General features: G+C 35.6%; 1 protein-coding gene across 1 annotated transcript in view; it reads left to right on the forward strand.

The window, feature by feature from the left end:
- The first annotated feature begins 501 nt into the window (after window positions 1-501).
- The window catches only part of LOC131526784 (NACHT, LRR and PYD domains-containing protein 12-like), a 31,244-nt gene continuing 17,017 nt past the window's right edge, over window positions 502-14,728 (forward strand). The window contains exons 1-8 of the mRNA XM_058755331.1: window positions 502-594; window positions 836-1,000; window positions 1,140-1,183; window positions 2,946-3,221; window positions 4,521-4,583; window positions 8,285-10,103; window positions 10,499-10,666; window positions 14,488-14,661. Coding sequence (XP_058611314.1) covers window positions 2,966-3,221; window positions 4,521-4,583; window positions 8,285-10,103; window positions 10,499-10,666; window positions 14,488-14,661 — 2,480 coding nt within the window. The 5' untranslated portion in view covers window positions 502-594; window positions 836-1,000; window positions 1,140-1,183; window positions 2,946-2,965. The remainder of the gene's footprint in view (window positions 595-835; window positions 1,001-1,139; window positions 1,184-2,945; window positions 3,222-4,520; window positions 4,584-8,284; window positions 10,104-10,498; window positions 10,667-14,487; window positions 14,662-14,728) is intronic.

A 14,728-nucleotide genomic window follows, 5' to 3' on the forward strand; every position in this document is an offset into this window, starting at 1 on the left:
TATTAAATGTATGTCATCTTTTATGCCAAAAATTTTTATTTATACACTTCTATCAAAAATTTTAATTAAGCAATAAATTCAATTAAAATAATAAGATACAATCAGGAAGAATAAGTCACTAGTCAAATAAAATCAGCATCAACAATGTATCTTTGCATGGCACAGAAGGGCACATATGTGGCATTAAGGAAAATTTACAGAATTTTTGACAAGACATAATAACAATGTTATGAGATTAATCTTTTAAATATAAAGTTTTGAATATAGAAATTTAAACGATTTAAATGACTGAATTTTTACTTTAAAAATGAAACTGAAACCGCCAGTAGCAGCAAGTCACTGTCTTTGTCACTTAATCATCCATTCAATCGATTTGTTCAAACGGCTGATTCATTTAGGAACGAAGCAAGTGATTCTCTTTATGAATGAGTCATTGAATCATTGACTCACTAGATTTGTTCAAAAGCAAAGATTCATTCATAAACAAAACTGCACTGTGTCAAAGACTATAGATGTGCAGCGGCTCAGCTGTGACTTTGTTTTTGAAATTTATTTTTGTTGACGAAATAGAGCAAAATAGAGTGTTCCTAAAATGTAAGTCACTTATTATTAACTTTTGTATAAACTCAAAAATGTATAAAACTGTTGTATAAGTTCAATTTGACATTTGCAAACTCTCCTTAGTTCATCACGATCTCACAAACTTATTTAGTTTTTTACCACATATAAGAAGCTTACCATTAACAAAATAGCTAGTTTTTACAGTAACATGTTTAGCCTTTTACCATCTTTTTTGTTTTCTCAAACATTCTCATGTGTGTCTGCGTGTGTTCAGGGAAATGAGGCAGCAGAAGATCGACTGAAAGATATTTGAACAGGAAAGGAGGAGGACTTTGGACACCTTGGCCAAGTTAATGAGATGACCTCATATCCATATTATAAAAGACTGAGTTGATAGTTGCTTCAAGTTCTGGTCCCACCGAACACTAGAAGCCCAAAGGTGATTACACCATTCATTATTGTGTCTCATTCTTTAATATAAAATATAATTAAATAGTTTTTATCTTATACCTGCTTTTCCCTTTACCTTTTCGGCTGGATTTGGGGGGAAAAATGGCTTTGGATTTAAATGTCTTAAGAACTTGAGCAAGAACATACAACTAGGACTGAAGATTCCTCTGTGGTGAGTTTATTTTCTTTTTGAAATGCTAATAATTCAAGTCCATATTCGACTTGCTTTAAAGATATGGTAAAAGGTGTTAAGATACACACCCCAAAACAACTTCTGATATTGGTTTCTAGTACAAAGGTTACATGTTTTACAGTCTTTCTTTGTCTAAAGTCCCTGTGAAGTGACAGTCCACTGTATGCAATTTATGTAGCAGCGTTGCACTGATGTTTTTCTTTTCTTGTACTCATCATTTAATGCTGAGCGGGGGCGTCTGCAGGATTTCATCTCAGGGGACAGAGAAGAATTTTGCTTTCTGAAAACAAGTATAAGTTTAGAAAAAAAAAACTATACAATATGTGCATATTAAAATAAGTTATTTCTGTTTTGTTCAAGTATTTTGACTCACTTCAGTATCATTGACATTTTGTTGTTGCATTCTCTGCGGAATGAAGATGCTTTTTCTTGCTGTCACAAACAACTGATAAACATTGAGAATATCCAACCCTGCGCCTGTTAACCATTTATTTTTGTTGCACAATAGACAAATAATATCATATGACTTAAAACATTAAGTATGTTTGAGTAACTTTTTTCATGAATAAATTCATTTTTAGATATTTATTAATTTCTTTCTTCCTGTACTCATTAATTCAAAAGTTGAGACCAAATGATGTACACCCAACAGCTAGCGAATACCAATGATGCACCGTGAGGGTCCTGCCAAATTTATCCCTGCGTCTTGCCAGAAGATGGCGTCTTCAGCTGAATCATCCATCCATTTTCCAAACCCCTGGTCCAGTGTGGCTACATGTATAAATTCATTTTTAATTGATTATTAAATCATTCAGTTAAGGTGTATGCATGCTAGTTTCCTTGACAGAGTTCAAGATAAATCTTTTAATCTTACTACCAGAACTGCCAGTTTGCTAAGTTTCATATTATTGTAAAACATCATTAAAGGGATACTCCACCCCAAAATGAAAATTTGGTCATTAATCACTTACACCCGTGTTGTTCCAAACCCATAAAAGCTTCATTCGTTCTCGGAACACAATTTAAGATATTTTGGATGAAAACCGGGAGGCTTGTGACTGTCCCATTGACTGCCAAGTAAATTACACTGTCAAGGCACAGAAAAGTATAAAAAAAAACATTGTCAAAATAGTCCATCTGCCATTAGTGGTTCGATCTGAATTTTATGAAGCGACAAGAATACTTTTTGTACGCAAAGAAAATAAAAATAAAAATGATGACATTTATTCAACAATTCGTCTCCTCTCTGTCTCTCTGTGTCAGCGTAGTGCCATTTTGGAGAGCATCCGATGGACGCAAAGTGCGTACGCTATTCTCTGTCATCAGTAACGCATGGATATGTATTGTACGTTTATTTACGCTTTGATTTGAATGGAAACAGCGTTCCCCTTTCCTGTGGCATAGCAAGATGAGTAACATGTTTTAAACCTAGAGGCCATGGGTTTGAGCCCAGTGTGGGTCAACTTTTTGAAATTGTGAGTGATGTGTCTTTTCGATTTCTTTGTTTTCTGGGTAAGCATTGTACTTATCTTTTGATGAAGCCAATCAGAACATGGGGATGATTAGGAGGCCATGATGATGGCAAATTTGGCCAGAATGCCGGGGTTACACCAAACTCTTTTTTTTTTTTTTTCTTTTTTCATTCTCTTTATGCTGTTTTTCTCTTCCGGCTCTGCACTGGTTTTGCTGACTGTTCAGGGCTTGGTCTTATATTTAAGATTTTGTTTTTCTTGTCCTGCAGAAGTGAATCATTGAAGGACAATGGCATCTGTTAAAGAGCTGCTTGTAAACACACTGAAGGAACTGGTAAAAGATGATCTGAAGGAGTTTCAGTGGCACTTGAAGAATTATGAGTGTGTTTCAGCTTCTGAAATGGAGAATGCAGATATCTTAGACACAGTGGATACAATGGTGGCATATTTTGGACCAAACGAAGCTGTGAAGATCACAATGAACATCCTGAAGAAGATGAACCAGAACCTTCTGGTTGAAGAGTTAGAGAACGAAAACAAGCAAGGTACTAAAAGTTAAATTATATATTTTATCTTTAACAGAGAGGCTTCTGGGGCCAGTTGCACCAGCTGGACGTACACCCGGTTGTAAGACTAGGCTGGACATAAAATGCGCTTTAGGTCGTGCGTAGAATTCATACCCGTTGCACCATCTCAGCGTATAGCTACGTCCGATGCTAAATCTTACGCCTAGTTAGAGGTAGGTGTAAAGTGAAAAGTCATGATTTGCTCGGACATTATTAGTTTTTAGGATTCATGTCTGTTAGTTAATTATTACTGCAGATGTGAACTGTAATGTATGGTCTTTTCGGGGCAGGATAAGCGATATCAATCGCGAAGCTCGGTGTACCATGCCGACAGTAATTGACCTAAAAAAAAAAAAAAAACTATATTTCTGCACAGAATGTAATATGCAGTAAAATATTACATATGATCTGGGATTCTTAAAAGAAATTGTACCATTCAACATCTTGCTTGGAAGGACAGAACAAATGCTTGGAAATATTTCACGTCTTTAATTCCATTCATTATTTGTAGCGTGCCTGCCATCCAATAATCGCAGTAAGTTTTGTGCTTTGTTACTTTTAATCAGAAATAAAGTATCATTTTTCAAATTCTGTCGGTTTTATCACAAAATACAAACTATAAATGTGTTTTTCAGCCACAGAAAGATGTCAGTAAAATGCACAATGTCACGTAAAGTCATATTTACCTCAGGAAAGACATTCATTGTACATAAACTCGATTGTCAGCTAGAAAAAATAACTCTAGAGAGAAGCATTGTATTAGGCTACATTCATTATATTTTGCTTAACCTGCCGCCTTCATTTTTAATGTTTGTTTGAAAAAATCTGTCATGGGAGCGTGCAGGGAGACTTCAGATATAAAAAATTCTAACAACTTGTTAGAAAATGTTTACTCAATGAAATCATGGCGCGGTGGCTTGACTTGTTATGATGTCTTGAGCAATTCAGTTCTATATTAGTAGTTGTAGCCACTGCAGCATGAACGTCGTCTCAGCTATCACTGCGGGAGAATGTGTCCGCGTGGACGCGCATCGTCTATGCCAGGCGTAGTTGCGCCTGATCATAGTTTTAGTTGGTGCAACAGGTGTAAATATTTATTTTTAAGCTGGACGTTGCAAAGTCCAGCGTAGGGCTTACACCCAGCTTTTTTACGTCTAGCTGGTGCAACCGGCCCCAGAAGTGTAAAGATAAAAAAGTAATAGTTGGATTTCAGCTTAAACATTCCTATTTTCTTTGTGTGCTTTATGTCACTGCATTTACATTTTGTTTCGTCTACAGTTCAGGATCAGGGCGATGTAGATGCTTCAACCACCATCGGAGCTGCTTCAGAACAGATCTGGGGTAAATAATGATAACTTTCTGTACTTGGAAATATTTATCTACTTCACAATGGGGTTTATTCATATTTTAGTCATATGGTATTTATCTCAGGTTGATACCAGAGAAAGTGTAATTGCTAGCAATAGTTACAGGGTTAAGCACAACAGCAGCAGATCTGATATAAGTAAATTGAGTAGGCTGTAGCGTCTTCAGAGAGCACACCTCGCAACAGTAGTACAGGGTTAGACAAATGGCCTTCTGTGCCCTGATTCATGATCTCTTCTTCAGGTTTGTAGATTTATTGTTTAATTGCATGGTGTCTGTGCAAGCCTGTCAGGAATTCCCTGAAATAGCACATTTACAGAATTATTGCAGTAAGCATTAGATTTGGCTTTATTTATTCCTTTGAACCTCCGTATGAGCCAAAGCACATGCATGACATGACATGTCTGTTTAATAAGCGAAATCAGTGTCATTTCACTGCATTTCAGTTCACATTTATCTGTATAGTACTTTTCACGATACACATCGTTTGAAATCAGCATAACAGAAAATAAATGTTTCTACATTACAGTTAAGAGTTATCTGTTATCAGACATAATGTCCAAATGGTAGTTCTAGGATAACAAAAGTCACAGTTAGTAAATGACCATATTGAAACGATGAGAATGAGAATGAGCTTCATTGCCAGGTGTTTACACATACGAGGAATTTGTTATAGTGACAGAAGTTCCACAGTGCAACAGAATGACAGCGACAGGACAGGACACAGATAATAAAAATAATAATATACAAATATACAAAATAGACAATGTACAAAATAGCAAAAACACAATATATAATATAGACAATTATGTATGTACAGGTATGATATGTGCAAATTTGAAATGTAAATAAGTATGTGTGTTAAATAAATAATGTATTATAGTGTTGTGTGTTCCATGTTTATTGTTAAGTGTTCATGAGATGGATTGCCTGAGGGAAGAAACTGTTCCTGTGTCTGGTCGTTCTTGTGCTCAGAGCTCTGTAGCGTCGACCAGACGGCAGCAGTTCAAAGAGGGAGTGTGCTGGATGTGAGGGGTCCAGAGTGATTTTCTTAGCCATTTTGCTCACTCTGGATAAATACAGTTCTTGGAGAGTAGAGAGTAATTATTGCTTCAATATGAACATGATTGAAGCAATAATTACATTTAATCATGATGATTACAATAAGGACAATTCGGCTGTTTTGTATGTAGATTCAGAGTTGGTCTGAAGTCCTTGCAGGGGTTGACATTATCTCTTCTCAGGTGATGCGTCATCTGAAGTCTTCATAAGAGGCTGGATCCAAACTGGAGCTTGCATAATATCTAGTTCCACCCAGCATTGCTGCTGTTAGCAAAAGAAAACCATGCTCATTTGATCAGATATATCTGGAGCACAGTTTTATTTATTTGTTTAATTAAAAAAAGCATGTCACTGAATGTCAAATAACAGATTTGATTTGACTGGACAATTGGAATATCATTACCATCACCTTCCCAGGGAGCAAAAAAGCCATGAACAAGAGTTATTATTATTAAGGCTGTGTACTTAACATGTTAATTTAATTAATAACGCGTTAATAATTAACACATTTATATGCACACCCCTACCTCAGGTCATCTTACATTTCATATAGTTGATTGGCAGCACAATATTGTCTATTTTAGCCCAATTTTCAATGAAAATATTACTTACAAAGAAACAGCAGAACTATTGTGCATCTCCGAGCAACACAGCAGTGATTCATTTCTGAATGAATCTGGGTTCTGAATGAATCAGGCAAACCAGTGATTTAAATGTCCATTCATAAAGCGAGCCATCCTGAATGAATCAGCTATTTGAATGAATCAAATGAATGGCTCAGTGACTCATTAAGACATTTACTTTTTTGTGGGTGGGGGGCATAAAGATATTTTAATGTTGGTAACCAAACTGTTTTCAACAATACATTGTATGAAGAAAAAATATTAAGACATTTCTCATATTATATTTTATATTCCACAGTTTATGTTAGGCAATTGTAGCGTAAAAGTTGTGTAATACATTCTATATTGAATCAAATTGTCATGTTACGCTGTATAGGAACACACTGGAGGCACAAGGAAACGATTAACAGTCTTTAATCAAGGAAACAAGGGGAATCAATCACAACAGGAGCTTGAGCAACACACAAATAAACAAGTAGACCCGACAAACAATGAACTGAACAGGCCGGGGCTTATAAACTCAGGATAACGAGGGACAGACAGGTGCGGGGAATCAACTAATGATCAAACTAAACAAGGATAGGAAGGTGACCAAATAAGGCAAAACAGGAACTGAAACTGACACAAATAAAATGTTTCTTTCAAAAGCTACTTTTTGTAATGTATATTTGTTGCTTTTCTTTTTATTAACACAATAATGGCTTTAAATGATCTTTTGGAGGGTAATTTCTCAGCCAGATTTGATGCGTTCTTTATTTGTTTTATTGTAAACAGTCCATTCACAATTTGAGTACAACCTTTAATTTCCATGCAGCTGCATTTAAATGCAGGAGGCGTGAATCTGCTAAATAAAAAAAATAAAAAAATTGAAGATTGACAGTGATAGCCATAGCAGTGGATGAAAAACATAAAATTTCAACATATATCTGTGCATTAAAAAAATCAGTGTTGGCTGAATATGTTTAGTATAGCTTTAAATAACCTTTTTTTTCTTTTTCTTTTTTTTTTAACAGTGATTAGAAATAGATTTATCTTTGCCTCTGTTATGTAAATAATAATAATAATATTTGTTTTAAAAGTAATTATATTTATATATATATATATATATATATTTTTTTTTTTTTTTTTTTTTTTTTTTGACCTGGTAAGAACTTTAGCAGCTGCATTCTTGGACCAGCTGTAGCTTGTTTATTGAAAATGCAAGAAAACCACATAGTAGTACATTGCAATAATCCAGTCCAGGTCATGAATGTATGAATTAGCTTTTGTGGATCAAAGAGAGATAACATGTTTCTTAGCTTGCCAATATTTCTAAGGTTGAAGAAGGCTGTTTTGAATTATGTGAGATAAAATATAAGTTGCTGTCTAATAACACCCAGATATAGAATAGAAGTAACAGTACATCCCTCTAAATGCAAATTGTAATTTTTTGTAATATATCTGTCTTATCTGAATTTAATAGAAGAAAATTATTGGTTATCCAACATTTGATATCTTTAACACACTGTTAACTTCTGGTCTGGTCTCAATGAAATATAATAACTACGTATCATCAGCATAACAATGAAAATTAATCCCATGTTTTCTAATATTACTAAGGACCATCATATATATTTAAAATATCAGAGGTCCTAAGACAAATCCTTGTGGCACTCCAAACTTTTCTTGTGTTAACTTACATAATTCCCTGTTTAAATAGACAAATGTTAAAAGTCACACAAGAAGGATTTAATCAATCATAATGCTTGACTCCGAATACCAGTATAATTGTGTAATTAATCTAAGAGTATGTTGTAATCTTAAGTGTTGAACACAGCACTAAGATCAAATAAAATACACTTATACAGCTTCTTTTTTAAAATGTATATACCAAGTTAATTAAAAAAAATATGTAAATCCAAATTCAGTCCGTGGTACTAAACTTTGAGTTCTAAACACTGAATTTTGATAACACTAACTTGTTTTGTTATTTTATTTTCCTTTTTCACAAAGGCTCAACTGCAGAGGACAGTAAAGCTGGTATTCCTGATTACAGAGAGATCAGCCTCAGACTGAAGAACATATTACAAGAGTACTATAATCGGATATTGATTGGTAATTCACAAACGGGTCATCAGAAATATCTGAATGATATTTACACTGATCTATACGTGGTGGAGAATGAGACTGGAGGAATAGTGAGTGACCATGAGGTGAGACGGATTGAATTGAACATCCACCAAATTACTGTGATGGACACCACAATCTTGTGCAATGATCTGTTCAAAGTCCAGTATGATACTGGTCGACGAAACAAAAAAGTGCTAACGATGGGGATCGCCGGGGTGGGAAAAACTGTCTCTGTCAATAAGTTCATTCTTGACTGGGCTGACGGAAAAGAAAATCAGGACTTACTCTTCATATTTCCACTCCCATTCCGTAGACTGAATATGATTACAAAGGACTGCAGTCTCATGGAACTGCTTCACGAATGCTTCTTTAGTGGTCCTGAAGAACTGCCCTTACTTCCTGAGGATGACTGTAAGGTCATGTTCATTTTTGATGGGCTGGATGAATGTCGCTTCCCTTTGAGATTTCATGATAGTGATAGATTAACAGATGTGCATGAAAAAACAACAGTGAGTAAGATAGTTACAAACTTGATCAAAAGACATCTGGTTTCCTCTGCTCTCATCTGGATCACGTCTAGACCAGCAGCAGCCGGTCTGATACCCCGAGAATACATTGATCAGGTGACAGAAGTGCGTGGATTCAACGATGAGCAAAAAGAGCAATACTTCATCAAAAACAGTAGTCCTGAGGTTGCTGGAAACATCATCCGTCACATCAAGAAATCCAGGAGTCTGTACATCATGTGCCACATCCCTGTTTTCTGCTGGATCTCTCTCACTGTTCTTCAGCCACTGCTGGCTCGAGAGAGCAATGACAAAACTCCTACAACTCTCACAGAGATATACACAAGCTTCTTGCTTTCTCAGAAGCAGCAGATGGAAAAAAAATACAGTGATAATCCTGAACTTAAGTTCGAAGCCAGGTGCTTTGATCAGATTGTTCTAAAGCTTGGGAAACTGGCCTTTAAACAGCTGGAGAAAGGAAATCTAATTTTCTACAAGGAAGATCTTGAGGAGTGTGGACTAGATGTCAGTGAAGGGTCAGTGTACTCTGGATTATGCACTCAGATCTTTCAGACGGAAAAGGCTTTTTCAGCCAGAAACATTTACAGCTTTGTACATCTCAGTGTCCAGGAGTTCCTTGCTGCTCTCTATGTGTTTCTGATTTACAAAGATGAGAAATCAAACCTATTTTTTCAAACCTGGAAAAAGACACTATCATGGAAACTGTCTAATAGGCAGCTGTTTCATCTTCTGAAGTCTGCAGTCAACAAGGCTTTACAAAGTGAGAATGGACACCTGGACCTTTTCCTCCGGTTTCTCTTGGGTCTCTCACTGGAGTCCAATCAGAATGATTTGAAGGAACTGCTGCCAGAAGTGGAACTGAAAACCGTGAATATTAAAGACACTGTTGACTACATCAAACAGACAATAGAGAAGGAGAAATCAGTGGAGAGGACAATCAACTTGTTCTTCTGTCTAAGTGAACTGAAATATGACTTTGTCAGGGATATCCAGAAGAATCTGAGCTCTGGAAATCTTTCAGCACAGAATCTCTCCTCTGCTCAATGGTCAGCTCTGGTGTATGTGCTGCTGATGTCAGAAGTGACTCAAGATAAGTTGGAACTGCAAAAATACAGAAGATCTGAAGAAGCACTGATGAGAATGTTGCCAGTGATCAAAAACACAAGAAGGGCACTGTAAGAACCATTTTTACATTTATTCATTTATATTCATAATTAGTCTTTGTAATTAGGTGGTAATATTACATTTCATTAAGTGACACTGAATCTCTACCATCAGACAAGTCAAATTGTCTCTATTTTGTTTCAGAAATAACTATTTTGTTTCATAAATTAAAGAAACTTAATGCTACAAAAATACTGGGTAAATTGTCTTGATCTTGTCACAAATCAGGAGTTGTTTTATGAAGAGCTGAATTATTGAATGAAAATAAAGGAACATTTTTAAATTACTTTCACAGACTTAAATTCCATAATCACAGGATACATCTGATGTTATTAACTTCTCTACAATCAAAAGTTTTTTTTTTCTGCTTTCAAATCATAGATTATTTGTTTTGTTTTCCACACAGGCTACAGTCCTGTAATCTCACAGTTGAGTGTTGTGAGAGTTTGTCATCAGTGCTACAATCCTCCATCCTGAGAGAGCTGGATCTGACTAACAATGACCTGCAGGATTCAGGAGTGAATCTGCTCTCTGATGGACTGAAGAGTCCAAACTGCCAGCTGGAGATACTGAGGTAGAGTACAGTTCTGTATTTTACAATATTGTTCTGAACATTGATTTAACTACTACCTTTAAAATAATATTAAACATTAGTAATGCAGTGCAGCTACATTTAAAAGTGTTTTATATTCCAGATGACCAGCAATGAGTATATGTTTGTGTCACATGTTGCCCTCTGTTCCTTGTGCTTTTGTTTGGTATTGTGAATAGTTTGGTACAGTTTGCCTTTAGTTTCTATTCCCTGGTCCCTTGTCATTAGTCTCCTTGTTTTCATCTATGTTTAGTTAATCTTGTTAACCTCTGTATATAGAAGCCAAGGCGTTTCTTCCATTCATTGTTTGATTGTGTTCATTTATGGATGTTTTGTTGGAATGTTGAGTTCTGTACCTTGTGCCCCGTTCCCTGATTCCTTTGTGTTGCTATATTCTAATAAACTGCTTGGTATTGTATGTTATGCTCCCTCAATGTCTGAGTTTATCAGCGTGAGCTTCAGATTGCCGCAGAGGACAAAATACTTTCAATGCAAGATATTTAGAAAAACTGTCAGTGTGCTGAGAATAATTAAGAAAAAGAGTCTGTTGTGAAATGTAACAGACAAACGGTGTGTTCCTGGTATGTTATTGTATGTTCATCAAATTATACAGTTAAATGGTGCTCCCTACACATGCATGGCACATTGTAAGACACTGTCACACTGCAACGGCTCATGGCTGTCTACACTGGACAAATCAAAGTAAACATTCCAAAGCCAAAGGTATTTGTCCTGTTGTCGGAAGTAACACCTAAAGTTTGTCAGAAATAGAACTCGTCATCAGTTTACTGCCACGCTGTAAAAAGTGAACCTGTGCAGTTGTTGCTTTAAGGAGGTATTTCTATCTGATATTACATACAATTCTAGTTTTGTTGTTGTAACTAAGTTCTATGGAATAATATTCTGGACTATTTTCAAAAGCAATTGCAAATCGCGTTTTCCACATGTGGGCGCATAAATTGGGACATAATCCAAATGCAATTGCAAATCTTGCATTAGCGTTTGCATTTTCGCCTTCGCAAACGCACAGTGACTGCCACATTTCAAATGAAAAAGCAAATTCCATTTGCAACTGTATTTCCCATGTCTTACTAGTTATGAGCCTGTCATATTTAAATAGCAATATTAATTACCACATTTGCTTTTTCACTTTCTCTGTGTCGCGCATGTAACCTGCCAAAACTTAAATGAAATCGCAATTCCTTTTGCATTTGAATTTCCAATGTCTAAATGGAAAGCTGTCAATCAATGTGAGGGGGGCGGGACTATACTAGGGGGCATGTTTGTATTGGGAGGTGACGTCACTCACAGATGACCGTGCTGAACACTTTGCTTAATGGAAGTAATCGGGAAAGGCTTCGCTAAAGGCAGCTGTCAATCAGTTCGTGCCTGTGTGAACGAACAGACAACCTTCTTGGCACAATACATAATTCTGTCTTTTTTACCCCAAATGCAGCGATTATACCCTGCTAACAGCGGGAGCAACAACGGTACGCACAATAGGTCAATTTTCACTATTAACGAAACGCTTTTAACCTGTCTCAACATCTCTCACTGCTTCTCTCACTCCAATTGATGCAAATGAGGAAACAGACAGTGCAATTCTACAATTATTACAGTACATTTTATTCCTTTCTACACCTGCCTCAATATTATGCGCCCACATGTGGAAAACACAATTGAAAATACAATTTGCAATTGCTTTTGACAATAGTCCGGAAAATCATTCCATATAGTTCAACCAAGATAATGGAGGATGTTATTTAAACTTAAATCCATTATGTTGACCCAACATACAACTTCCAATAAAACTCAGAAAAAAACATATTCAAAATAAACACCTGCTCCATGCTGATCAGTGAATCTTGGTTCAATGAAAAATTATGATTTGAAGTTATTATATATTTTAAGTTGTAGCAAAGTGAAAATCACAATTGACAGCGCTGGTAACCACTGTAAAAAAAAAAATAAAATAAAAAATGTCACATGACTGGAAGCAACAAAACATTCAACACTAACAGATCACTATCTCACTCATTACAATCTGACTTTATTTCTTTCATATTAAACTTCTTAATGAGAATTAACTGAGGTTTAGATGTTGATGTTTTATTGAAAATAATCAAGAAGTCGCCATTGTGGAGATACGTGTTTGCTTTAACTAGGCTTTGCTTTAAGTTTTTCTCTGACTGCTGCAACTGTGTGTTTATACAGCGCATTTGTTATAGCAACAGTTGTGAGAGAAACTGTGATCAGATGATCTTGATTACTTATTGATGATGATGATTCAGTCATCATGTAGTGGTCAGATTCACAGATCATATCAGGAGTCTGATGTCTGAAAATGTTAGCTGTTAGTCTCGTCATGTTATGACTGTCAGCTATTGTGAATTTCTTCTTTTGTTATATAGGAAGTGTTTTGAGTTGTGTCTTTTTGACTCGCACAAAGATCAAGAATCAGCGCATGAATCTCAACAATGGTGACAATCAATGCAAACCTTTTTTGTGATGTTCAGAGTTGCCTGTCACCATTCTTGAGGTTCATACGCAGATTCATGATGTCTGTGTGATCCAGTCCCAATAATTTCTGCATAATGATTTAAAAACTTACTAAATTTCAGAGCAGTACAACACTTCAAAATGTGAAACTAATAAATCTAAATAACACACTCCAGATGTGATATGTGATCACTACTTGAGGATAAAATCATCATCTCATTAAGTTTTATCAAGCACTTTCAGCTGCATCAAATGTACTTTAGAAATGCACATTTACAGCAACCAGAGAAAAACTAAATCTAAAAAGGCAATTTCTAAGTTGAACCAACTAAACATTTTTTTCAGTGCAGTTACTTTTCGTGCTGCATCCATTGTAGACAGAATCACTGATTAAAATGGATTCTATTTCCTTTTGATGTATCATGTATCGAGGCAGGCTCCCACTGTGCCACAGTCAGTTCTGATTCAAACTAAAAGAAAACAAAAGTTTTCCCATGCTGGGAGGTAAACTGAAGCATTTGTGTGCGAGGACATATAATTCAGTGAGTTCGAAATTAATGCCTAACAAGATTAAAATTTTATGTATGATCCTTGCAGGCAGGACCAGCTCACACAAAACATAATTTCACCTTTCTGTCTGTGGCTTTTGAGCAGATTTTACGTTAATTTCTATAAAGGGAATGAGTGCAGTACCAGTCAAAATTTTGGACACACCTAATCAATCTTTATTAAATAATCGGTAACACTTTAGAATAGGGAACACTTATTCACTATTAACTACAACTTTTCCCTCAATAAATTCCTAATTTAATGCTTATTAATAGTTAGTAAGGTAGTTGTTAAGTTTAGGTATTGGGTAGGATTAGGGATGTAGAATAAGGTCATGTAGAATAAGGCATTAATAAGTGCTTAATTACTACTAATAAATGGCTAATATTTTAGTAATATGCATGCTAATAAGCAACTAGTTAAGAGACCTTAAAATAAAGTGTTACCAAATAATCCTTAACAAATCAGAGCAAATAACTGTAGAATTTGAATTATTTAAAGTTGCAGATTTGGCCTTACACTGTGTAATAACCAGATGTGATGCAACAAGATTCCATCAACTTGTTTTTTCTCTCTCTCTCTTTAGAAAATGTGAAATTGACAAAGATAAATATTTAAAGAAACTATTGCAAATTTAACCCTGCAGCCAAATCTTTCTTAATATAATTCAGGCCACTAATATAGGTATAAGTGTTTGTACATGATGTTTGTAATTTAACCAATAATGTGTTTGGACACTTGATGTGTTTCTGCAGGTTGTCAGGCTGTATGGTGACAGAGAAAGGCTGTGGTTATTTGTGTTCAGCTCTGAGTTCAAACCCCTCACACCTGAGAGAGCTGGATCTGAGCTACAATCACCCAGGACAATCAGGAGTCCAGCTGCTCAACCACAAACTGGAGGATCCAAACTACAAACTGCATATACTCAAGTATGTTTGGCAGTAAGAAACATTGTACAGTAATTGTACACTAAGTAAATTTTATATACACTGCTCA

This window comes from Onychostoma macrolepis, chromosome 01, assembly GCF_012432095.1.
Source record: "Onychostoma macrolepis isolate SWU-2019 chromosome 01, ASM1243209v1, whole genome shotgun sequence".
NCBI classification, from domain to species: domain Eukaryota; kingdom Metazoa; phylum Chordata; class Actinopteri; order Cypriniformes; family Cyprinidae; genus Onychostoma; species Onychostoma macrolepis.